This window comes from Ctenopharyngodon idella, chromosome 21, assembly GCF_019924925.1.
Source record: "Ctenopharyngodon idella isolate HZGC_01 chromosome 21, HZGC01, whole genome shotgun sequence".
In the NCBI taxonomy this organism is placed as follows: domain Eukaryota; kingdom Metazoa; phylum Chordata; class Actinopteri; order Cypriniformes; family Xenocyprididae; genus Ctenopharyngodon; species Ctenopharyngodon idella.
This window is the reverse complement of record NC_067240.1, coordinates 28,914,756-28,939,448: the sequence shown is the minus strand read 5'-3', so window position 1 is coordinate 28,939,448 and position 24,693 is coordinate 28,914,756. Positions and strand designations below refer to the sequence as shown.

Sequence of the window (24,693 nt, the reverse complement as noted above, 5' to 3'; positions counted from 1 at the left end):
ATCACCTGATAGTGGTCTTCCACTAACTCTGTGGATATGTTTGGTCTGTAATTTTGTTTTACCGATATCTTACTCTTGGCTGGGATCACATCAGCTGAGCTGGCCTATAAAAACATAGGCTGAATCCGTTCTAATTTTTTTGATTGCATATGATTTGGCGTACATTTCTTGCCTCCTCATATGCCGTGATGATGTCCAAGTTGGTAGTTGGTAGAGGTTGCATATAACCCAGCACTTTATTGGCCATTACAGCTGTAAAGATGGTCTCAAAAGTTTCAGCACTATGTCAGAGAGTACTGGCCTTTAGTAACTTCTACCTTCATGGTCTCCAAAACAGAATGTATAGCAGCAAACTTCTCCACAAAAGCACTTAGTGTGTTTGCTCTGCTACCCCATCTAGTGTCAGGTACAGAAACTGAATAACCAAATGTAGAATAACACTGCATAGTCTTCATTGTATAAATGAACTCTTTCCCCGCTATTGATGGAATTTTCTCCGTGTTATTTTTTATTTACTGTTATATGGTAGGGGGCGCTATAACACATCTTCTGAAAGATTACTGAATCTCCTGATCAAAACACAGGCGAAGAAGAAGCAGAAACAAGCGATAGCATATGTAAGCAGATGCATATGTATTATAACGCGATCATCAGCATTAAACAGCATATAAACCAAAACTGCCTAACCGAATGAAATGTCGACCCAGGACGAGCTACAGGACTGAGAAGACTTGGGGGTGTTGATGGACTCGATCTACTCCATCTGTGTTTTGATCATCGCTCTGAATCTGATCCAGATGTAGTCTTTGACAGAAATGCTCAAAATCTGAAACTTACACATTTAAAGAATGCATGAAGCTAGAATAAAACGTTTTTGTTTAAAAATAGACAGCGACTGTGTTTACGTGGATACTCACAGTGACAGGTTTTTTAACATAATTGTGTCTGTTCAAGCACAAATAGATGTGGAAGAGAACTGAATTCGGTTTTTGCATGCTGTCTGTGTTGCTCTGTGTGTGCGCGTTGAATAGTATAAAATGGCTTGAATGTTTAAACTGACAGGACCTAAAAAACATGCAAAAGATAAACATGCTCTATGATGGTGTTACACCACGCCTGTCCTGGACTCCAGTTCCCATGATCCTCCTTGTTTGCACACCTGAACTCACTTCCCTCATCAGTCTTCCCGCTTCTCCTGGATTCCCTGCACCTGTTTATTGTCATTAGCACTCCCTTTAAGTTGGACTCACTCCCAGCAGTCCCTGTCCATTCTATTGTTAGTTTAATGTGTATGGTTGTTTGTCTTCAATAAATACCCTAATATTGTGGATTTCCGTATACGCCTTGTCTCTACAACAACCACACGTAACAGATGGTTAAACTTTGCAACTGAAGAATTAGTTCACTTTAAAATGAAAATTACCCCATGATTTACTCACCCTCAAGCCATCCTAGGTGTATATGACTTTCTTCTTCTTTCTTCCATTTTTGCACAAAGTTCTGGAAAAGTGTGTACTAAATCAAATTTCCCCCTACTTAATCTCTAACAACATTCTGGATCCTTTTCAGTCTGGTTTCAGAGCTAAACACAGTACTGAATCTGCACTTTTGAGGGCAGTAAACAACCTCTTACTATCTGCAGCAACTATACTATTCTTTTATTATTGGACTTAAGTGCGGCTTTTGATACTGTGGATCATCGTATCCTGTTAAAGAGATTAGACCTTGAAGTTGGCATTCATGATGTTGCATTAGATTGGTTTGCATCATATCTCACAAATAGGAATTTTTTGGTGGAAATTGGAGAATTTTCATCAAGCTCAGTTCCTGTCACTTGTGGGGTGCCCCAGGGCTCAATTCTGGGTCCAATCTTATTAGGGGTTCGAGCACGTAGCGCTGAAACACTATTGCAATTGTTAAATTTTCCAAGGATCAGCATTCTCCTCTAAAAGTGATTGGGCAGACCAAACCGTAAGACGTAGAGACTTGAAACTTTGAGGGCTGGTAGTACTTCATACCACCTACAACGTCACCAAGGCTCGCCCCGATCGGCCTGACGGGGGCGATGCAGTGGTCAAAAGTACAAAATGGCTCATAACTGGCAAATTTTCGGGTATTTTTTTTTTTTTTTTTTTTGAAAAACCTACTTTTGTGAACTAGTCCAAGGTCTTGACCCGATCGGAACCAAACCAGTGTCGAAATTTTGATTCACGGTCACTGAGGGGCGCCAAAACGTATGATGTGGGCGGAGCCACTTCTACTAAAATGGCTAGAGAAAGAAATTAGATATTTGCACCAAACTCGGTTCACGTGTGTAGGGGCTCAATCTTTGGTTACGATAAAAAAAATTGCGTCGATTGGACACTAGGTGGCGCTATAACTTGAAAAAACCATGAAAACAGCTGTAACTACGCAACTGTTAGTCCGATCGACTTGAAATTTGGGGCATGATAGTCTATGAGGACATCTCAAGAAACATGGCCGCCATCGGTCAATGAATTTTGAGCACTTAGACAAGGTTAACATAGGCCGACCGGAACAAAACTCGGTGGGCATGTTCAACTCATGGTTCTAGAGGTCTGTAAGAATTTTGAAAGAAATCGGCCACAAGTTGGCGCTAACGAGTTTTACGCCTCAGTAATCACGTGGTGTTTCACAGATCCACACAATATGCATATCATTTGATAGATCTCCTCATGCTGAACAACTTTTACCAACTTTGACAGCACTGGTCAAGAACCAATGCTGCCAATCAAATCATTCATTAATTATTCGCAAATATGTGAAAAACCTACTTTTATGAACTAGTCCTAGGTTTTTCGCACGATCGGAATGAAACCAGTGCACGACAATTCTCTGGACACTCTAGATCAATAATTATCAAAAAAAGTTGAACTTCATTAGGGTCGCTATAACTGGGTCATTTAGAAAATGGGCGTGGCTAAATATACCCAAAAGCCTATAAAGCCTAAATGAAAACTCAAAACTTCACGAAAATAGGTGAGCACATGCAGCATATGATTTTAAAAAAGCACACCAATTTCTGTGTAGATCGGACCATAGGTGGCACTATAACTGTTAAAAACCTTTAAAAAACATATGTTTTCAATGGTTTTGGATGAAAATGTGCATAACTTTGGGTGTGGTTGACTTATTTTCACGGGAGTCACATCCTTAAACTCCTGAATCCTTGTCGAGTACAATGATACCAGACTTGCCAGGTTTCGGTTTATGGTTTGTGCAACGTTGTGATTTAGCGCTTAAAAAACTTCTGCGAATATCTTTGAAACCGTTAGTCCAATCGAGATGAAACCACCGTAGGAAACACGGAACCTAAGTTGGTTAACCAATTATTATTGCCCAAATGTCAAAATTTTGATAGGAATCAAAGTCGCTCATGAGTCATTTTTTATGCTCTCATATATATAAGTGTCTAAAACTTCAAAATGAAATGAGATATTTTCGCCAAAATTGGCACACATATATATGGACACACTCTGAGGACACCCCAAAAAAGTAGTGGAGATCGGGCAGTAGGTGGCGCTATAACTGTCAAAAAACCTTTAAAAAACATGTTTTTCCTTACTGAATTGCCTGTATTGCCTGTAAATGGTCTTTTCCATCTATGATCTAAGTGTTTACATGCTTGCTAAATAAAATATAATACCTTTTTATGTGCTTAAAGGCCTTAAATTGCTTGAACCCCGGTAAATGCTGCTTGCAGCTTTAATTTTCTCTATATTTACTCCCTCTTCGTTTAATTTTTGAGTCCCATAAAGTTTCATATCACATTTATGCCGATGACACTCAGCTCTATTTTCCGTTAAAATCAGGTACTGATTCAGTGTCCTCTCTGCTAGCTTGTTTAGAGGACATTAAGGTTTGGATGGACAATAATTTCCTTCAATTAAATCAGAAAAAGACTGATGTTATGTTGTTTGGCCCTTCACACCTTTTAAATAATCTAAGTTCTACCCTGGGCCCCCTTCAAGATAACATTCGTGATGAAGTTAAAAATCTGGGAGTTACCCTTGAGTTAAAATTTGATAAACAAATCAATTCTGTAGTTAGAGCCAGTTTTCTGCAGCTTAATGGAGTTTTAGTGATTTGGAGACCGTTATTCATGCTTTCATCTCAACCAGGTTGGATTATTGTGACGCTCTATACGCTGGAACAAATCAGTCCTCGCTCTCGCGATTACAGCTGGTACAGAATGCCACGGCTCGTTTTTTGACAGGGACAAAAAAGAGAGAACATATTACACCTGTGTTAGCATTACTTCATTGGTTACCTGTTCGATTCAGAGTTGATTTTAAGGTTTTAGTATTTGTATTTAAATCCCTTCATGGTCTTGCCCCTTCTTATATTTCAGACCTTCTCCACTCCTACTCTCCTGTGGGAACGCTTAGATCTTCCACCCAGACGATATTAAATGTTCCAAAATCTCGACTTAAATCCAAAGGTGACAGGGCTTTCTCAGTTCTTGCTCCTAAGCTCTGGAATTCCCTACCTTTGTCTATTAGACAATCCCCTACTCTATCTACATTTAAATCTTCTCTTAAAACATACTTTTTTCCTTAGGCATGTGCTTAATTTGATAATAATTTTCGTTTTAAATTTTGTTTTATTTTGCATGCTGTTTGGTCTTAATTTTATTAATTTTGTTTTGTTTTCTTTCGATATATTTTATTAGTATTTAAATTGTATTGTATGAGGATGTTTTGTCTTGTATGTTGTGCAGCACTTTGGTCAGCATTTATGTTGTTTTAAAGGGCTATATAAATAAACTTGACCTTGACCTTCTTTCAGAAGAACACAATCTGAGTTATATTAATAATCACCCTGATGCTCCCAAGCCTTATAATCGCAGTGCACGGAAACCACCTGTTTGAAGCTCAAAAAAGTGCATCCATCATCACAAATGTGTACTCTTCGCAGCTCCGGAGGGTTAATAAAGGCCTTCTGAAGCGAAGCGATGTGTTTGTGTAAGAAAAATATCCATATTTAACACGTTATATAGTAAAGTAACTAGCTTCCGGTCAAACAGCCATACGGATTCTACTAACGTCTAAAGCGTAACTTACACAACGTATAACATAGGAAGTAGTGTAGTATGTCATGGTGTAGCGTCTCGTAAGTTACACTTTTGGCATAAGTTGAATGACATAGTTTGGTAATAACTAAGTGAATATTTATTAGTAATTTCTCACTATAAATGGCATCAGAGGTGGAAAACATAACGTACATTTACACAAATTTAAACATTTACACAAACTGACCACCAACCTCAACTTTCAGACACCATCTTTATTTTTCTAGCTTAACTGTCACCGAAAGCACAGGATTGTGGGATATCGAAGGCAGTGAAGGATACATCTATGCTGCCTTCAAAAATCCATCAGGTGAAGGTTTCTCAGGAGACAGTGAAGATAACATTGGATTCGGATGTGCCTTGATGCCTTCCTTGGAATGCGTCCTCCGAAGGCAGCCATTTTAAGTTTTCGAACGCAGCCTTTAGGTGCGTCCCAATTCGCGTACTTATGCACTATTCTATGACGTTTTTAAGTACAAATAGTGCGAGTAGTGCGTTTACGCAGAAAACTCCGGACTCCGTTGTTAAATGACAAAATAACCTTATACAATTCACGCACTACATGGATGAGTACATAGTGCATAAGTACATAGTGTATAAGTGCATAGTGCGTCATTTGGGATGCAACTTTTGTTCACTCAGTTTGCTCATATGGGGTGCGTCTCAATCAGCTCATTAGTTCAGTACTCAGCCACTGATCAGGGAGTCGGCCATTTTAAGGGCTCTCTCAATCGCAAAATCCTTCCAGTGCACTGGAAAGTTCGCTCTCTGAAAAATCCCACAATGCACCACAAAAACCGAAATCAGCTGGTAGCCAACTGACCCTTCGCCGGGAGTTTGATTGACAAGCGATCTAACCAATCATAACGCCGAATCCGCCATTTTGTCCGACAAAGCAGTCAGGAGTTAGAAGATTAACCTCGGTGGACTTGAACTTGAAAAATGGTGTGTACTGACATTTTTCCTGCGTTTGAAACAGCTCCTTCTCATGTTCATTCATGTTTATTTGATGATATACATTATGAAGAGATGATCGGATTACGAGCCGCTTGAGCTGAGAACGCTGCAGCGATCTGTCACGACACATTAAAGAGCCACAAAACGGTTTTTATTGTCTGAATTTCTTAAAAAAATCACACAGTTTAAAAGCTGGGAGTTTGTTTAATATCATAAGTAACCTGCTCTGTCTTGTCTGTCGCCGTGTTGTCAGTGTCCTCTTTGCTCCGCGATGTATTTTTCACTCTGTGTGGCGTGACGGCACCATGGCTTGTCGGACAAAGCAACAGTAACTAAGGGGGGCGGGTCTTTGCGAAGGGTCAATTGATTAATCTGAGGGGGCATAGGGACTGCCACCCAACAAAAAAAGGTGTTGCAAACATGTTGGGAGAAGGAGAGGATGAATAGAGACAGATTTGGGTGGACAGGAGATCAAGTAGCAATGTGGGAATATATGATAAAGAATTTGGAGAAACCATTAAACCAGTCTGGGTGCTTTAATATATAGAATTACTGAATATAAGACAAAATAGAAAGACTTCTGATGTAATAGATGAGTACTGTAGGGACTGTAAATACAAGGACAGTGTTCATATTTCAAGAATAGCTAGGGAAAAATGTCTCATTTATGTGCTCATTCAGGTATACAGGACAATGAAAGAGCAGACAAAGCAGTTAAAAAAGAAAATGTTGAAATCAATATTAAATTAGGCCTAAATCAGATGGAAAAGGCATAGTGTGGAGGAAAATAAATCAAAACTGGCAACAACGGTGGAATAATGAAGTAATAGGGAGACATTTATAGGCCTACTACAAAGCAGAGTATTAAAGATATAAAGATAGTAATAATAAGGGACATGGAGCCAGTTTAACATATTCTTACATCATGTGTGAAATTTACTGAAATTAATAGATACGAAAAGAGAACAATGTTAAACGTATTCTACATTGTGCAGGCAGTTTACAAGGGAGGATGTGTCTATTGAATTTTTTTCTTAAAGACTGGACTGGACAAGCGACTGTTAAAATAAACACTTTAGAACTAGTGATGGGAGAAACGAAGCTTTTCAAAGCTTCGAATCAATTGAACCAATTGCTTCGTAAAATGATTCACTGTTTCGAAGCGTTCGAAACGCGACACGCTGGTGACCCCTGCTGGTCAGAACTGTGTAATGCAACAAAAACTCAGGCCAAACATGCATAGACCCATTGCAAATGTTTTAATGAAAATAAAATCTACCAAGTGCAATTAACTAATCATCTAATAAGATTTAATATCAAGTGTCTGTATAATATGTGTTCTTTTATCAGTTTTCAGCAGGGCTTGTTTTTGTTCCACGGATGGCTCAGCTAAACAACGACTATTAACTACTATTATTCCCTTTAATTATACTAATGTCTTATTAAAACGTCTACAAATGTATAAAACTGATCAGAAATAAGGTAAAAACCATAGATACTCGATTAATGGTTCGCCATCTCAGTGAATCAGCATGATTCATTGGTTCACAGAGAGATCATCGCCCCCCAGCGGTGAACCATTGTAATTAGCCTCGTTTACTGAAATCACGTGACTTTGACAGTTAGATGCAGGCTCCGACCTACTGATTCAAATCAAAAGATTCGAAGCTTCATGAAAACGCCCATCAATAGCCTATGTAGAACAGTAGGTGGCAGTAATGCCACAATCCTGATGCCAACTGCTGCAAAACCCCAACGAAGAAGAAGAAGAGGCGTGGAAGCTTCCAGAAGCCAGCACGCTAGCTTCTCTTCCTTTATCCCCGTGAAGCTGTGCTCTGGTTTTCAGCAGAATGTCCGCGGTAAAAGCACTAAACCCGAAAGCGGAGGTCGCCAGGGCTCAGGCGGCTCTGGCTGTGAACATCAGTGCCGCCCGTGGACTTCAGGATGTGCTGAAGAGTAACCTGGGACCAAAGGGAACAATGAAAATGTGAGTTTGTGATGCGGCATCAGACCGATAGCCGCTTTGTTAGCACGTGCTTGTCACACAATAATCAGCTAACCGGTTAACCGGCTAGATCCGACATGTGCTCCAGCATTTACGCACGGTCTCCCCGTCATTGAGACATGTCAAAATGCATTGTTTTACAATGCTCAGAAAATCTGTTTGTTAAATGAAAGTGTATTTGGACCCTCTGTGGTTGTCAAGAAGTTAGCATCAGGGTTGTCAACTCATCGTGGCAATAAACTTGCATACATAAATTGCACACCTCATCTGGAGAATACATTTTTTTTTTATATTCTGTGATGGAAGTGGACATGATTTAATACATGTTTGCAGTACTTTATTTTTTTTTTTTATTGAATCCAGCCATTTTAATCCAAGCACGCATGAACCAAAAAAGGAAAGGAAAAAAAAAAGTGTCGTATTAAAGTCGACATGAAATAAAAATTAAAAATTCTATTTTTTTTGTGGAATATTGCAGTACTTAATATAAGTTATTTGTGTAGTTTTATTTATTTATGTGTTCTCGTAATCTTTAATCAAAACTCCATCCTTTTCCTTGCAACCCTGAGGGCGGGACAACCTGTCACTCATTCTGATTAAACGACAATGATTCAGTAAATACTCGATGGACTAAATTAAGTCATGGTCTACATTTTTTTTTTTTTCTTGTTCGAGAAGCCGTTTAGGGAAGGAAAGTCTGTTTCATTGCGACTTAAACGTTTTTTTTTTTTTTTCTTGTTCAGAATTAACAGTGCAAACTCAATGTTTTTGTCTTATCATGATTCACTATGGTAAGCCTGTTATAAGTGTTTGTATTTTAGAACTGACGTCGGGATGGTTTTCGCGGGAAATTGCGTACATGCGTCACTCGCCTGTGCGCCTGTCGTAATATCCGTAAATAGGCATGCGCCACCATTTTTTTTTTTACTCAGAATACTGAATATCGGCCGATCCTGATTCGATTCCAGTGCTGAATTCTTGATCGTTGTCTACAGAATATCAATACTTCTGTGTGTGCGGAACTGATGATCAATCTTTTGTTTAACACAATCCACTAAATTCTAGGGGTGTCGCTAGACCTATTTTACAGAAGCTTTAGCCAACCTAAAATATTTATTAGCCCCACCAAATAAATCAAAACATATGTCAATACATTTTCCCTTTAAGATACAATGGAACGGTTGACAAAAACAAAATAAAATTGTGTAAATCTAATATGTCATTCTGTATGCGCATGCTGAAGTTCAAGGCAGTATTTGTGCTGTAACAACTATTTGGGACAAATTTTATGTAATTTAATGGAAAACCCTATGAGGTATACATTTAGCCAACCTTAAAGTCGCCATGAAATCAAAAATGACCATTCTTATTTATGTAATATTGTAGTTTATAATAAATGCTTTATCATTATTTTTTAAAAATTCATGTGCCCTCATAATATTTAATCAAAAACTTCAACCTTCCATCCCCCCTCAAAACAACTTCTCTTCCTGTCATGTGCTATGCGCGAGGGCAGGACTATCTCGTTTCTGCCTCCATTTTGTTAGCAATTTCCAACGATCCAATCAATTCCCGAAAGATGAAATGAAGCCACGCCCTACTTTTTTTTTCTAATTTCAGGAGCCGTTTCACTTGGATATACGTCACAATAGGGGGAAAAAAGAACAATTACAACTTCCGTTTCATGCCGACTTTAAGAAACTTTTACTTGCGCGCAGGCGCAGAAGGCATGTTGACGGTCACTTTTAGTCCTTTTGGTGTGTTCAAGTGAGCTTTTTTCACCGCTAGTTCTTTGACGTCTGCTTGGTGTGTCCTCGGCTTAAGGTTTAGTTCTGTTTATATTCACATGAGGAATAAGGATGCATTAGGTCAAGAATTGCACATAATTATCTAAAAGCTGCAAAAAAAAATGCTACTTTAAAGCTACATGGGGAAGCGTTGTATATCAGCGGTCCTAGTTCCAGTTTCCTTTTTTAATGATGAATACAGACTACTGTTATTTCACCTCACACGGGCTCAGAACATACTTTCTCGTTAGCCTTTGGCTGTCCTCTTTCTGATTTGTTCCAGTGCATCTTTTGACCCAGATGCTGCTGATGTGAGGCGACAGCACAGCTGGCTTTCATCACTGCTAGTTCTTTGACGTCTGTTTGCTGTGTCATAGTCTTTAGCCTTCACTGGGCTTACTGCTTTTATAAAACATACAGCGTATATTTAGCAAGATTTCATAAACAGCAACAATTTTTTTTTTTAATAATTTATTGATAAATTGAAGAGTTTGGTTCTAAAACATAAGTCGATTTTTAATTTTACTCAATGCAAAATCTGCCATGTTATTCTGTCCTACTGATCTGCTTTGTGATCAACAAAAACATAAAAATGAATAATTTTGATGGCATTGATGAGCCTGTGGTGGTTTCTGCGGTGGGCAAGAAACGTAAGCATCGAAATCTAATCATTTATGTGAGGAGATTAAGCAGATGAGGCACTCAAATTGGGAGGAGGAAAAATGCTGAGGAAAAATGCACAACAGCATCAAACTTCTGTCACGGTCCCCAAAACTGAATCATGAACAGTTTTTAAAAGCCGTTTGACCAAGAATGATTAATTCTCGAATCTGGCATTGCTAGTTTTGATTCTAAACATCTAAATAAAAAAACAAAAAAACAAAACATGATTGCTATTTGAATGTTTGCAGTATAGCGACGCCCCTGGGTAGTTACAGTCAATTCCAATGTACTCTCGGCAAATGTTTTTATTTTAACCGTGCAGTGCCGCCAGATACTCTTTAATCGGTAATGACAATCGGAGACATAATTAATTTATAATATTAACAAGATGACCCGATAAATTCATTTTGGGAGCGACGACTGAGTGTCTTTTTAGTCCAGTGTCTGTATATAAAGTTAGTATTGACCAAGGTCAGAGGCTGTCATATATGTGAATCAACTTTCTTACGTATTTTCAACAGTTTCAATATGAAAAATAACTTTTATATTGATTCAATGGATTAATTGCATTCTCGAAGAAAAGAAAAAAAAAATAGATTTATTGCATTTTGGGGAAAAAATCAGTTTTTTTTAAATCTTTGAAAATCAAAATCTGGATTAGAATTTTTAATGTTAATATAACCTAAAGATGCTATGTGAAAGTTTGAAACAGAACTTGGTAAAGAAAACACATTTTTACTCGAATTAATCAAAATGGATTTATGGTGTTTTGGAACCAAACTCTTCAGGCTGATTCTTTCACCAAGCAATGTAGTTCACTTCAGCAGTGTTCAGCAGAATGCTTTCCAAGCACACAGACGCAGTGCTGCAGTAATAGTGAAGTAAGGAGGCCACAGGTGTGTTTATAGAGTATCTTACAATGGCTTCGAACACTGCTTCGCCAATCGTGATCAAAGACTGGAGCTAAGTGAATGGATATAAAGTGATGCTGCATGTCCAAGATGTCATGTTTGTTGTGCGTGTTGAACTTAATCCTCTTATCTATTAAACCCCAAACAAGTTGTTCTGTTCCTTTCACAGGCTTGTGTCTGGTGCAGGAGACATCAAGCTCACCAAAGATGGGAATGTTCTGCTGCATGAGATGGTAAGAGCTTTACTTCAAAAAAAAAAAAAAAGAAAAAAAGTCCTCACTTTCAACTGTTTATTTCCAGCAAGGTTCTCAACGTGCAAGTATTTGCATGAACCTAAAAAAATGCAACAACTGAGACAAACTAAACAAATTCACAGATATTTGATGAACACAAATATGGGGGGATGGGGGGCATTTCCACCGAGGCGTTTGCAAGTTCTCGAACACGTCTATGGGGTCTCATGGTTACATGTAGTTTGGCACCAGAGCTGTCCTTCCTGTCTCCCTTTTAACACTCTTACATCACAGACATTGCAGTTTATTGCTCTGGCCACATCTGCATTCGTCATGCCTCACTGCCCCATGACCGATCATTTCACTAGACAAGACCCATAATAAAATAAAGTCTTAAATGACTGTAAAGAGTTGAGGACATTAGAGATGTGTGGGGTTGCAGAATTTAAGGCTGGAAACTTTGCATGAGAATTAACGGGAATATATGGGAATTACTGAAAATATATAAGTGGAATTAATGGGAATAAACAGCAGAATTTATATAAATTTATAAAAAATCCGCCTCTTCGCATCCCTAGATGTGTGTCAGATCCGTGTCATGTGTGTCAGGATCTTAAAGTGACAGCAGACTAATAAACCTGCTGTGATGTCATTTCATGTGAAAGAACAAAAGAAAAAGAAAATCACCCACTGCTCTTGATTGAATAATTATTTTAGCTTTAAATAAGGATTAATCCATATTTAATTTATCATTTCTGTAGTGAAGACTGTGAAGTGTTTGATAACTTTGTTCAGTTTCTGTAAATTTCCTACCTGATCAAATTTTTTTTTTTTTTTTTTTTTTAATATACTGTCTTTGTTTCTACATTGTTTTGGAGATTAAATGTGAAATTATTACAGAATACATATTAAAAACTTAGTTAATTACTTAATTTTTTATTTTTTTTCATCATTTGACAGCACTAAATTATATACTATGTTTGTAAAATTATTACATTTATCTGGGCATGAATCTCTGGATGGTTGGGGGTTCAGGGTGCTGTAACATTAGATCTTTTTGTCACTGTTGCTGACACTATTTGTCTGTGTTATGTTTTTGGTCTGTGAAGGATTATTAATTCCCTGTTATTCAAGCCACTCTCTGAAAAGTCATGTTTTTTTTTTTCTCTCTCTTCTTTTTTCAGCAAATCCAGCATCCCACCGCTTCATTGATTGCCAAGGTGGCCACGGCCCAGGATGACATTACGGGAGATGGCACAACATCTAATGTGCTTATCATTGGAGAACTCCTCAAGCAGGCAGACCTCTATGTTTCTGAGGTTTACACGCGCTTCTCATATTTCTACATTTTTCTTAAGTTAGAAGTCATGTTCCCTTTTAAACCAGTCTTTTTCTTGTCTGAAGGGTCTTCACCCCAGAGTAATTGCTGAGGGATTTGAGGCTGCTAAGGAAAAAGCCCTTGAGGTGCTGGAAGAGGTGAAGGTCATGAAGGAGATGGACAGAGAGACTCTCATCCATGTAGCGAGGACCTCACTCAGAACCAAGGTCCATGTGGAGTTGGCCGATTTACTAACAGAGGTGAGAAACGTTTGAATATCTAACACTGTGTTCTAGCCAGATATGATGTTAGGACAGAAAATCATTTTAACATGGAAGAAAAAAGATTTATTGCATATCACTGTAAGTTGGCATCATCTTCAATGGGGTCATGAAATGGAAAATTAAAATGTCTTTGGTATTTACACACATTAGAGGTTACACTACAATAAAAACACAGCAAATTTCTCCAAGCAAACTCCCCAGTTTAGAATGAATTTTTTTGTTTTTTTCCACTAGACATGTGCCGAGAGACAGTAATATGTATACGGTAATACGATATATCCAGGTATTATCATGTTTTTTTATTTATTTTTTTATTTATTTTTTTAAAAACCTTAATTCTTTATGAATTTAGTGTTTAGAATGCCTTTTTAGAGTACTTTTCCTTCAAATGGTTGATTTCCAACACTGCGTGTGCTGCGTAACCACGTGTAAACGTTAGGGCTGTCAAGTGATTCATTTTTAATCCAATTTTTATCTAATTAATTTCAAATTGATCTCATCAAATTTGGCTGAGAAATGACCCCCCAAAGATAACTTAAAGTCATTATTGTATTAAATGAGAAAAGCATTAAATATATATGACAAAAATGAGCTTTAGAAAGAAATATTTTGATTCAACATAGGATTTATTACATGCAAACTTTGGGCCATGATTTTTTTTTTTCTTCAGAAGCTGCATCTGAATTGATATTTCGATATATTTACAGACCAAAGCAATCTGGTTAACAACATTCTTCAAAATATTATATTTTATGTTCCACAAAAGAAGTCATAGAGGCTTGAAACGACATGAGGGTGAATAAATGTAAATAAACTGAATTTTCATTTTTGGGCAAACTCTCTCAAAAATATAAAATTATTTTTTAATGAAGTGATACTCTAAATAAGAAACTCAAACTTGCCAGTAGGTGGCGGTAAATGTCTCTTTCATTTCATTCATTCATTCAGGAATGAAGTAAATGGCTCTCTTTATGACTGGACCATTGAATCATTGGTTCACCCGATTGATTCGTTAATAATGCGAATTCATTCAGAAACGAGAAACAGGTGTGTTCGACTTGAAGCGGCAGGCGCAGACCGATCGGTGTCTGACATCAAAGTACCGCAAGATTTGATTAGAGAACAAGATCCTACACACTAATATTCAGTTATAGTCATAACGCCACCAGCTGGCAACAGGAAGCGACATGTTTAACACTGTCATGCACTCCTAGCATAGTTCAACATGGTAGAAACATGTTCATCACTGCTTGCAGGTTTAATAGTTTTAGAACTATATACAGATTAAAATTTAGTTACGACACTGAAACAGGCGTTTTCTTCTGAATTGGGATCAAACATATACGGCTCTATCACACATCTGGTTCTCTCGAGCATCAAAGCATCAAGCATACTGTGGGGAGGGTGTGAATATGGTGCGGTACAGTTTGCCAATCACCATATTGGGCATTTATGTGCATTTCTGAAAGATGTAACGGCCTTATGGAAAATGATTTTTACAAATTTGATTGGTGCAAAATCTTTACTAACTTCACAAGCTAACCTCCAGAAACACAAAGATCTGAAAATGCATTTCATGACCCCTTTAATGTGATCAATATTAATTAGATAGGACATCTTTCCCCAGTACACTGACATTTGGTTCACCTGTAACACGTGTGCTTTTACTTCAGGCTGTGGTGGACGCTGTTCTGACTATCAGGAAGCCAAACGAGCCCATCGACCTCTACATGGTGGAGATCATGGAGATGAAACACAAAACTGACAGTGATACACAGTAAGACTCAGAGAATGGCTTCCTCTCTTGTGTGGATTGTAGGCTTTCTTTAAAGGAATCATTCTCAAAAAGTGGAAAAAATTGTAGATTTACAACTGTTTGTGTTTATTTGTGCTTAGACTGATTAGTGGATTGGTGTTGGACCATGGAGCCAGACATCCTGACATGAAGAAGAGGGTGGAGGACGCTTTTATTCTCACCTGCAACGTTTCTTTGGAATATGAGAAAACGTAGGCTTTACATGTTCATTTGTAATTATTTACAGTAGGTTACTGGGTGCTGCTAATTATCTATGTAATTAAATAATCGCCTGTTTTCACAGAGAAGTGAACTCTGGGTTCTTCTACAAGAGTGCAGATGAGAGAGACAAGCTGGTGAAGGCTGAGAGGAAGTTCATCGAAGATCGTGTGATGAAAATCATCGATCTAAAGAATAAAGTGTGTGCAGATACTAAGAAGGGCTTTGTGGTCATCAATCAGAAGGTAATGTATGATTTTTAGTTTGTGGAATAAAAGATTTAACTTTTATAGCTTGTTAAATCACTTAGTTAAACAAACAAAATTGTTTTTGTACAGGGTATTGATCCATTTTCTCTGGATGCTTTGGCTAAAGAGGGCATTGTGGCATTGCGCCGAGCAAAGAGGCGGAACATGGAAAGGTAAGAGAATAATGTTCATGTTATAATGGTTTTTTTTTTTTTTTGTGGCTTGACTGATTGGTATTTTTTGTGTATAAATCACAGAAAACTAAAACTATTGGTCAAAAAACATTTTTGTAAACTGATTTATTATTTAAAAAAAATAAAATAAATAAATAAATGAAATACTAAAACTAAATGAAACTAATAGTAGTTACTGAAACTAACAAATAAAATAATTCGTAATAAGGTCATCCTGGGGTGGAAAATCTGACCTGTGGCTGTTTAGGGAAATACCTGTAGATGGCGCTTCATGCACGTGAGGTTAGCTGAGGCAGTAGGGCTGTAGTGTGACGCGCTCTATGAAGGACTGTGACGTAGAACACATCGCTAGTCCAGGGTTTTTCTTGGGTCAAAAATGGTCTTCGGTGGTGGCTGACAGACATGGTCATCCACACAAACAGTAAAAAGTGCCCTACCCACGTGATCTGCGAGCCCAATACTGACAATAAATTACCTGCCGCTCTTACTGTAATCCTTCCTCGTCCTCTTTGCAAAAAAATCTGTGATTTCATAGCTTTGTAAGAGAAGATGCTTCTTTGCGAGACCTGAAAATTATTTTGGTATATATAATATTATTATTATTATTATTATTATTATTATTATTATTATTAATTATTAATCAGTATTGAAAAGTCGCATTAAAAAGTTAATTTAACTAAGTCTAATTTTCTACCTTATACAATTGAATGCAACTTCGTTCAGGTTTCACCTCACTCCAATCTAAACTAACTGATTTTATAGGTAATTTACTACACATTGTCAAATAAATAACCTGAAAATACTGTGGATTATTAAGGCTAAATCTTACTAACCACTCTTGAGGTAAGCACACTTACGTTCTCATTTCAGAGTTGTTCTGAGTAAACGATTTGTTATACACTGATTCAGACAGTGGTGTCTACTGAGTTCAGTGTTGAACAGATAAGTTGTTTTAACCATTCATTAAAATGAATCGGTTCAAATGAGTCATAAGGTCGCGAATTGGACATTAGCGGACATGGATGCGTTGTGCGCGAATCGCGGCTGTTTTTAGGACATCGCAAAAGATTTGTCAACACAGAAAACAATATCACTGTAACTGTATAAGATTTTTTTTTTTTTCATCTATTGAAAGTGTGGTATATGTCAGCTGAATGTGCGGGACGCCTGTCAGAGAAGATGAGGTAACGTTCTTTTGAGTACTATTCACACCCTGCGGTTATTCAGGAAAAAAAATTCTCCGAATGCGCCACGTGAAACATGGATTCGGTCTTCCGAACTTTTAGCATCATGCCAGTTGATTTAGATTATGTGCGAGGGAGAGAGAGAGGGCAAAGACGGTGCTTAGTTTGAAGACAGAAGAGTACGCGGTCACGAGGGAGGAGCTCTCTGCTCGTTCTGTCCGTCAGCGCAGCAGTCATCCGCGTCACTCATGAACAACTCACAATAACTGATCAAATATGGCTTTGGCGGGACAAAAATTTGTTTTGTTTTTTTCAATGTAGGAAAAACCCTGTAGTCCTAAGTGGCTATTCATGAACATCACAGCCTATTCATCATCAAACTAAAAATGCAGACAGCCAAAAATAAAGTTATTCACCTTAATTTAAATTCTGTTGTAGGCCTACAATATGTCAGCATGACCACAGCCTTAACGTCACACTGGTATTATTCAAACACATTTTTGAGCATATGAAGGATGCCATTTTATGTGGATATTGGGACACAAGTGAAGTACAAAGCATTATTATTTACATAATAAAAAATAGTTTAGAATCCAAACACATGCGAATTTGGAAACATTAGAGAGGGGAGCCCAATGACAGTGTTCTGACCCCTGCCAGGTTATTACCCCCCTAAGTCTACAGCCTAGGAAGGTTTAGGATTAGGTGTGGGTAATGTTGTTTGTAATGAATGCTGCTATAATTTATTTTATAGGCTAACATAACATACTAAAATACACGTTTATAATGATTGTAAACACGTTTTATATACCGGTATTTTACATTATTTTTTAATGTAACATAATGCGACCAATTTTTCCCTTCCCCAACAACTTAAGTTTGACTAAAAATTTGGTTGACTAGAGGCACAGTCGACTAAAATTTTATTAGACGTTTAGTCACAGAAAAAAAACCTTTGTGGTGAAGTCACACAGTCCGTCAGAGACAGATCGTTAACGGCTGGTGATTACAGTGTCAGGCCGGAAATTCAAATGTTCGCCTATCATCAATCAACCTCAAATATGGCTTATCATTTGAAACTTAGCAAGCAGTAGCAACTTTACATGGCTGCTCGCTCTGACATTAACCTAGATAAATGTGCACTATTATTATCCAATATCCATATCCAAGTGTTTGTGTGGAGTGTGGAAGCTGAAGTATAAGCGCGCTTACTGCATGACATCGAACACTTGCATTTTTGAAGCGGAAATAACTTAAAATACTCCGCCATTTTTGGTCATATAAGTAATACATCATTCAAAACTGTAAAGGGTCTTTTATTTGTGTAAAATTACAATAACAAAACTTTGTGCCTTTTGACCATCTCGGTCTCCCTGAACTGGAGCGCATCACAAAAATGAACCGAAACTCAGTGTATAGACATTTCAAGCCTACTTTTAAACAAACCAATTCAAATCGAAAAGAAATACTCTCTGCTATCTGTATGAAAGGAGCATTTCTCTCTATAGGTGCGTTCACTGTACTGCGGAGATAAGTCAGCATCATCAACTTCATCTTTGCAGCCAACTCAGAAAATATTAGTTTATTAATGAATAATTACGTCTCCTTGATATTTTTTTTCAGACACATTCATAGTCATTAGTCTACTTTTGCCGGTGCTTTGCGGCAAGCGATTAGTGGACTAATGAACGTCTAATGGTCAACCATAAAAATCTTTAGTCAGGGGCAGTCCTAGAACTTAGTTTAAACATTTCTACATTTATTGCATTTATTGTCAATATCCATTTTCCCCTCTTACTATTTAAAATATGTTCTCTTCCCATAAGGCTGTGTCTGGCATGCGGTGGTGTAGCTATGAACTCTGTGGACGATCTGACGCCTGATTGTTTGGGATATGCTGGGCTTGTGTACGAGCACACACTGGTGAGTGCACAAAAGTCTGAAAAACAGTCTAAATGTCAGTTCATTGTTACTTATGTTTGGCTTTTTGTTTTAGGGAGAGGAGAAATTCACCTTCATTGAGAAGTGTGGTAACCCTCGCTCCGTGACCCTGCTGGTGAAAGGGCCCAACAAGCACACCCTGACACAGATCAAAGATGCGGTTAGAGACGGGCTCAGGGCGGTCAAAAACGCCATTGAAGATGGTAGGGAGCCAAACCTTCAAACATAAAAGAACATGTTGGACGTGATGAATATTACTGAGAAGTAAAGAAAATATTACATTTCACATTGAAGAACCATCACTTGGGAATTAAGAATCTCTAGTGCTCCACTAACTTGACCAGACAATGACCCCCATGAATGTTTATTTACCAGTCTTCCTGTGTAGTTAATACATCATAAGACTAGTTTTAGCAGACACTTGTTCCAGATGGATGATTACAACATAAGTATATACATTTTTATAAATTTTCATATTCCTTAAACACTTTCATTGCCAAAGAAAGAATATATTGCCTCTTGGGATATCTAGTTAGCATTTCCATTAGCCGTTTTAGGGGTATGGTGACATTCTAGATGTATGGTGCTTGTTTTCTCATCCTGTTCTGTGTTTGCAGGTTGTGTTGTGGCTGGGGCCGGTGCGTTCGAGGTGGCTTTAGCTGATGCTTTGGTTAAACATAAGCCCAAAGTAAAGGGTCGGGCCCAGCTGGGTGTGCAGGCGTTTGCTGATGCCCTCCTCGTCATCCCTAAGGTACTGGAAAAACCATGGAACAAAAATAATCTTTTTAAAAATGTATGCACTATCATTATCCAAAATATCAATATATAAGCGGTTCCAATACTCCTTTTCTGCAGTATCGATACACTGATACCAGCTGTGCGTACTTGCTTGCTTCTTTCTGACAGAATATTGATGCACACCGCCTCCTCTCACTCAGTCGTCTCGTGGTTGAGTAGTGCTTGTATTGCACATAATTTTACTCATTCCCGCAGGTTTCACGCTCACACTAAAAGCATCCGCACCACTGATCTATCTATATAAGTGCCGCTCACATAAAGCCGCTCTCAAACAGGTCCTTGGTGGCTAATTGCACATAAAGTCTCATACATAGTTATGACAAAATGTCCGTCTTGCTGAGTATTCAGACAGTCAGTTTTCGAATGTAAATAGTTGAAAACACATGTTGTGTTACAGTATATTGGATCCGTGCATCAACTCTTAAAGTGACAGCAGCCTAATAAACCTGCTGAGAAAATCACTCACTGCTCTTGACTGAATAACTTTTGTAACTTTAATTGTAAGTATTAATCTGTATTTAATTTTTACAATGAAAACTATTCAGTGTTATTTTACATTTGATTACTTTCATTTCTGTATTATTTCTTATATGAATACTACTGTTAGGGCTGGGCGATATGGCAAAAAAAATAAAATCTCGATTTTTCAGAACGATTGACCGATTAACGATTTCGATTTATTTATTTTTTTTAACTGTTTAACTAGTCACCTTAACTTAACTACAATATGATTTAAGTAACATTCTCTTTATTAACAATCTGGTTAAAAAAAAAAAGTTCCACTCCAAGTGCACCACACATGAAGTGATCAACATGGTGTAAATGTAAAACAATTTGTTAAATATCTTTGCAGAAATATGCCTGAAATATGAAGACAAATGTTGTACAAACTTATCTTAAACACATCCTACTCAGAAATAATATAAAATAAGAAAATGCTAAATATTTCTTAGCCAAAAATAGCAATAAATAACACCAGTAATAGGCTATTAACAGCAAATGCGTTGTAAAAACAGAAAACAACAGCAGCTTTCAGCCTGTCACCATCATGCAAACATGAAATATCAAACAGGTTTACAGTTGTTTGCATTCCATTGCGCTATTTGTACTATTGCTTTTATGTTTGGCGGACATGTTTAGGTGTTGCACTTGTCTCGCGTCTTTTGCAGCGTCTCACCCATGAAATGGCATTCTAAAAACACAGCGGTCAAGTTAAAAAAAAAAAAAGCTCAACTCGCGTTTAATATCTTTGCACTTTTTTCTCATTCCACTGCCTGCCTCTCATTTTTAGAGCGCAATAACGGATTTCTAAATGAACAGCCGCTTAAGAATAGCTAGTGATGTGTTCTCTGTTCATAGAGCGTCACATGAGAGCGGTTATCAGGCGCGCCGGCGCCATCGTGAGGACGGATCATTTCCTTCTCCTAATACGGTTATCATTGCTGCATTGTCAACATGTCTAATTATAACGCTTGCTAACATTTTTATTGAAAATCGCGGTTTCTCGATTCAAAAAATAATCTATATGGCAGTTTTCCCTGTGGTATCGAAAACAGTATCAAATAACAATATTTTTCAAGGTATTGAAGTTAGAAATTCCAGTATCGTGACAACACTAGTGTGCACAATATAAATCACTTGAATCAAGTTTTTGTGTGTAAAAGTGCCTTTGAATTACTCAAGTTTATCTCCTTTTCAAAGGTTCTGGCTCAGAATTCAGGCTACGACCCGCAAGAGACTCTTGTGAAGCTGCAGAGTGAATTAAAAGAGACTGGAGAACTGGTGGGAGTGGACCTGAACACAGGCATGTGACCATCTCTCTGTTATTTTTCAAAATTTCCATATTTGCTCTGAAATGGCTTAAAAGATGTTTTTGTGCAGTCAATGTTTAAGATGTAAAAATTTTGTAATTCTTTAAATCGGGTGTGCGGCAGAGCCGATATCTGTATGTGTTACAATCACTAAATCATCTGTATCTGAACAAATGATAAAGAATACAAAATGCTCCGGGAGTGAGACGGAGAAACATATCAAGTATCGTATCATATACAAGGTTTAAAACATTTAAATAGACATATCAAGTAGTAGAAAATGTTTGATTCAGTATCTTAGTTATTACTCTTGTCAAGCTCTTGTTATTTTTGAGATGCTTTGGGTGCATCCCTACATATATATGATTCATGTTAAACATGAATGTCTTTGTCCTCCATCTATGAGCTCATTTCAGGTACTTGTTGGTAGTATTTTGGAAGGGAACATCTGCGTTCTTCTAGTTGATTTGTGTCTGGTTTCACATCAGTGTTGTGTGTGCTGTCTTGTTTGCAGGTGAACCGATGGTTGCGGGAGAGGCCGGTGTGTGGGATAACTACTGTGTGAAAAAGCAGCTGCTTCACTCCTGGTGAGACCTGTTCCTCTGTTCTGTAGTGCAGGACTGGTAACTCTCTTCCTGTTATCAGCATGGCTGAATTCTGTTTATCTATAGTGATTGCCGTCAGACACCATCATCTCTGCGTTTGAATGTGTCTGTGAAGGGAACTGGCCATCTTCAGAAAAGTTTTGATGGCATTTTCTTTTCATCCTCCCTCCATATATCAGGGCCGGATTAACACAAGGGGCTAGGCGAGGCTGAAGCCCCAGGGAGAGGCCTGTGATTGGCTTAATGTGTAGCATATTGTCATTTTACATTAATACCATAGTTTTATAAAGCCATTTAGTTATATACTTTTTTTACCATGGTATGGAGGAGGCGGCATGTATAGGTTTTACCTCCTCTATAAATGAATGGGGGTCAAAATAAACTGGCATAGGGCGGCACGTATTATAATCGTGATAATGATTTCTGCCTCTATGGATTAATTCAAAATAATCAGCCCAATATTTGCTCCGCTGATTATTTGTCTTAGTTTTATTTTTTATTTATTTATTTATTTATTTATTTATTTTCTTCTTAAAGGCACAATATGATGTAAGATATGGATTAAAATCAAAAACCACTGAAACAGTTATATTTTGTTGACCTGTGTACCTACATAATCCCAAATGTTTCCAACAATGGTTAAAATAGCTGATTTAACCAGTGCAGTGGCCCGTGTCATTGCGCCGTCTGTAAATGATGTCTCATCCGCGCTACTCTTGATTTCTGTAGTTTTTACTTCCGTAGAAACACCAAAGACGCTTTATTTGCCACGTTTTGCCGCGCATTAAACTCTCTCTCTCCCCATTGCATTACCATCAACACACAGCGAATTACTCAAAACACTTATTAAAACTAAGTTAACAAATACATACAGATCTTATGCCTTTTTCGGGGGGTGCTTAATAAACGGACAAACTTTAAATCTGCAAAATAACTCTGAAGAACTGCGCGCTCTCCTCAGACCGTAGACTAGAACACTCGTCAAAATAAGAGTCCCGCCTTAGTAAAGGAGATCTCATACATATTTAAACTTACAAAAAAATATTAAAATGTGTACAAAAACAAATTAGATTAATCACAAAGTCTGTTACAATAAAGGATTAATATGTATTTAATTTATACAGTGAAGAATATGCAGTGCTATTTTATATTTGTTTACTTTATTTCTGTACCTGAGAACTTTTAAACCTACCTAAAAAGCACTGTTTATTTCATATGTATCTTTGTTCTGTTGTCTTTATGTAGGACTGCTGAATGTTAAATGGATCCAATCCATGTTCATTAAAAATAATTTGATGCAGCAATGAACCTGCTAGTATATTTTAATGCAGGTGTTTCTGAACTTTGCTTATTTAAAACATGATCAAAATACTATCTATTCTGATGACAAAATTTCAAATAAAAGAGGAAATGACAAATATCGGGATCGGCCAATAATTGTTTGTTAATATCAGTATCAGCCCCAAAAAATCATATCGGTGCATCCCTAATATAAATTATATAAATATATATAGAGTATATACATCCAAATATTTCTTAAATATATACATGAATATGTGTGTATTTATATATACATAACTATACACAGTGCACACACACATGTAAACACTAACTTTTATTTTGGATGCGATTAATCTTTTGGCAGCCCTAATTTACACTCAATGGCAAACCATTATGCTCACACTGTTTGGAAAAGACAACCACATTTACTTACAAATCTGATTTTTTTTTTTTAATGTACTTTTCACACAGCAGCTCAAATACTTCCTGTATGAACGAATGAGTCACAAGCCCGTATTCTATTCTTGTGCTTGCCGTCACCTGTAACCATAGTGACAGTGATCAAAGTATATCAAAGACGCCCATAAAACAGGAAATTATCAGTCGACAGTACGAGTTTCAGTGAAATCTTAATTAACCAACAGCAGCTTTTATACCCGAGTAGAGAGCGAAGCATTTGAGTCACACACAGACCACACAATGCAGCGCTGATGGAGGACAGACACGTACTTCACATGACAGACAGCTAATAACTTAATGAAAACGCCGTGCACGAGACACGCTTGTGTGCAGCGCAGTAGGGTTGTCTAAATGGCTGAAAAACTAAATTAAATGCAGCACAGAAAAATGAAAAGTCTGATCTAGAGTCAGTTTTAGGCTCAGGCATCAGTCTCATCTCTCTCTCCTCTCTCATCTGACAGCACTGTAATTGCCAGTAACATCCTCCTGGTTGATGAGATCATGAGGGCTGGGTTGTCTTCACTCAAATAATAGTCCACCATAAAGAAAGCCACTGTGTCAAAGAAGAGGAGACGACCACCCAGATCTCTGCAGTTATCCCGCCTGGACTCAAGACTACAATCCTAGGCTGTTGTCAACATGTTTGTCTGCTCATTCTCTGTGCCCAACCAATTTTGTCCATTTTTATGACCCTAGGAAACGTTACTCCCCTCCAATCAGTTGGTTTATTTAAGAAATTGTTGCATAAGCACTGAATTGCAATACACTTTGTTTTGTACCCATTAAACGTTTTGCTTTCTTTGTGTGAATTTAGCATGAGCTATTTCTAGTCAAATCAAGAATATTCATTTGTGTGTATACAGTACAAAGAAAGATGGTTCATTACTGTTACTATGAATGGGAGACTG

General features: G+C 37.6%; 1 protein-coding gene across 1 annotated transcript; it reads left to right on the top strand.

Moving 5' to 3' along the window:
- The first annotated feature begins 7,790 nt into the window (after positions 1–7,790).
- Positions 7,791–24,594, top strand: cct6a (chaperonin containing TCP1, subunit 6A (zeta 1)). Its single transcript, XM_051878654.1, has 14 exons — positions 7,791–8,036; positions 11,585–11,648; positions 12,833–12,967; positions 13,053–13,226; positions 14,924–15,027; positions 15,147–15,257; positions 15,350–15,509; positions 15,603–15,685; positions 18,717–18,813; positions 18,887–19,034; positions 19,449–19,582; positions 21,331–21,433; positions 21,955–22,027; positions 24,247–24,594. Exons 1-14 carry the CDS (start codon positions 7,900–7,902, stop codon positions 24,314–24,316), a joined length of 1,593 nt encoding a protein of 530 aa, XP_051734614.1. The 5' UTR covers positions 7,791–7,899; the 3' UTR covers positions 24,317–24,594.
- The last annotated feature ends 99 nt before the right edge of the window (positions 24,595–24,693 follow it).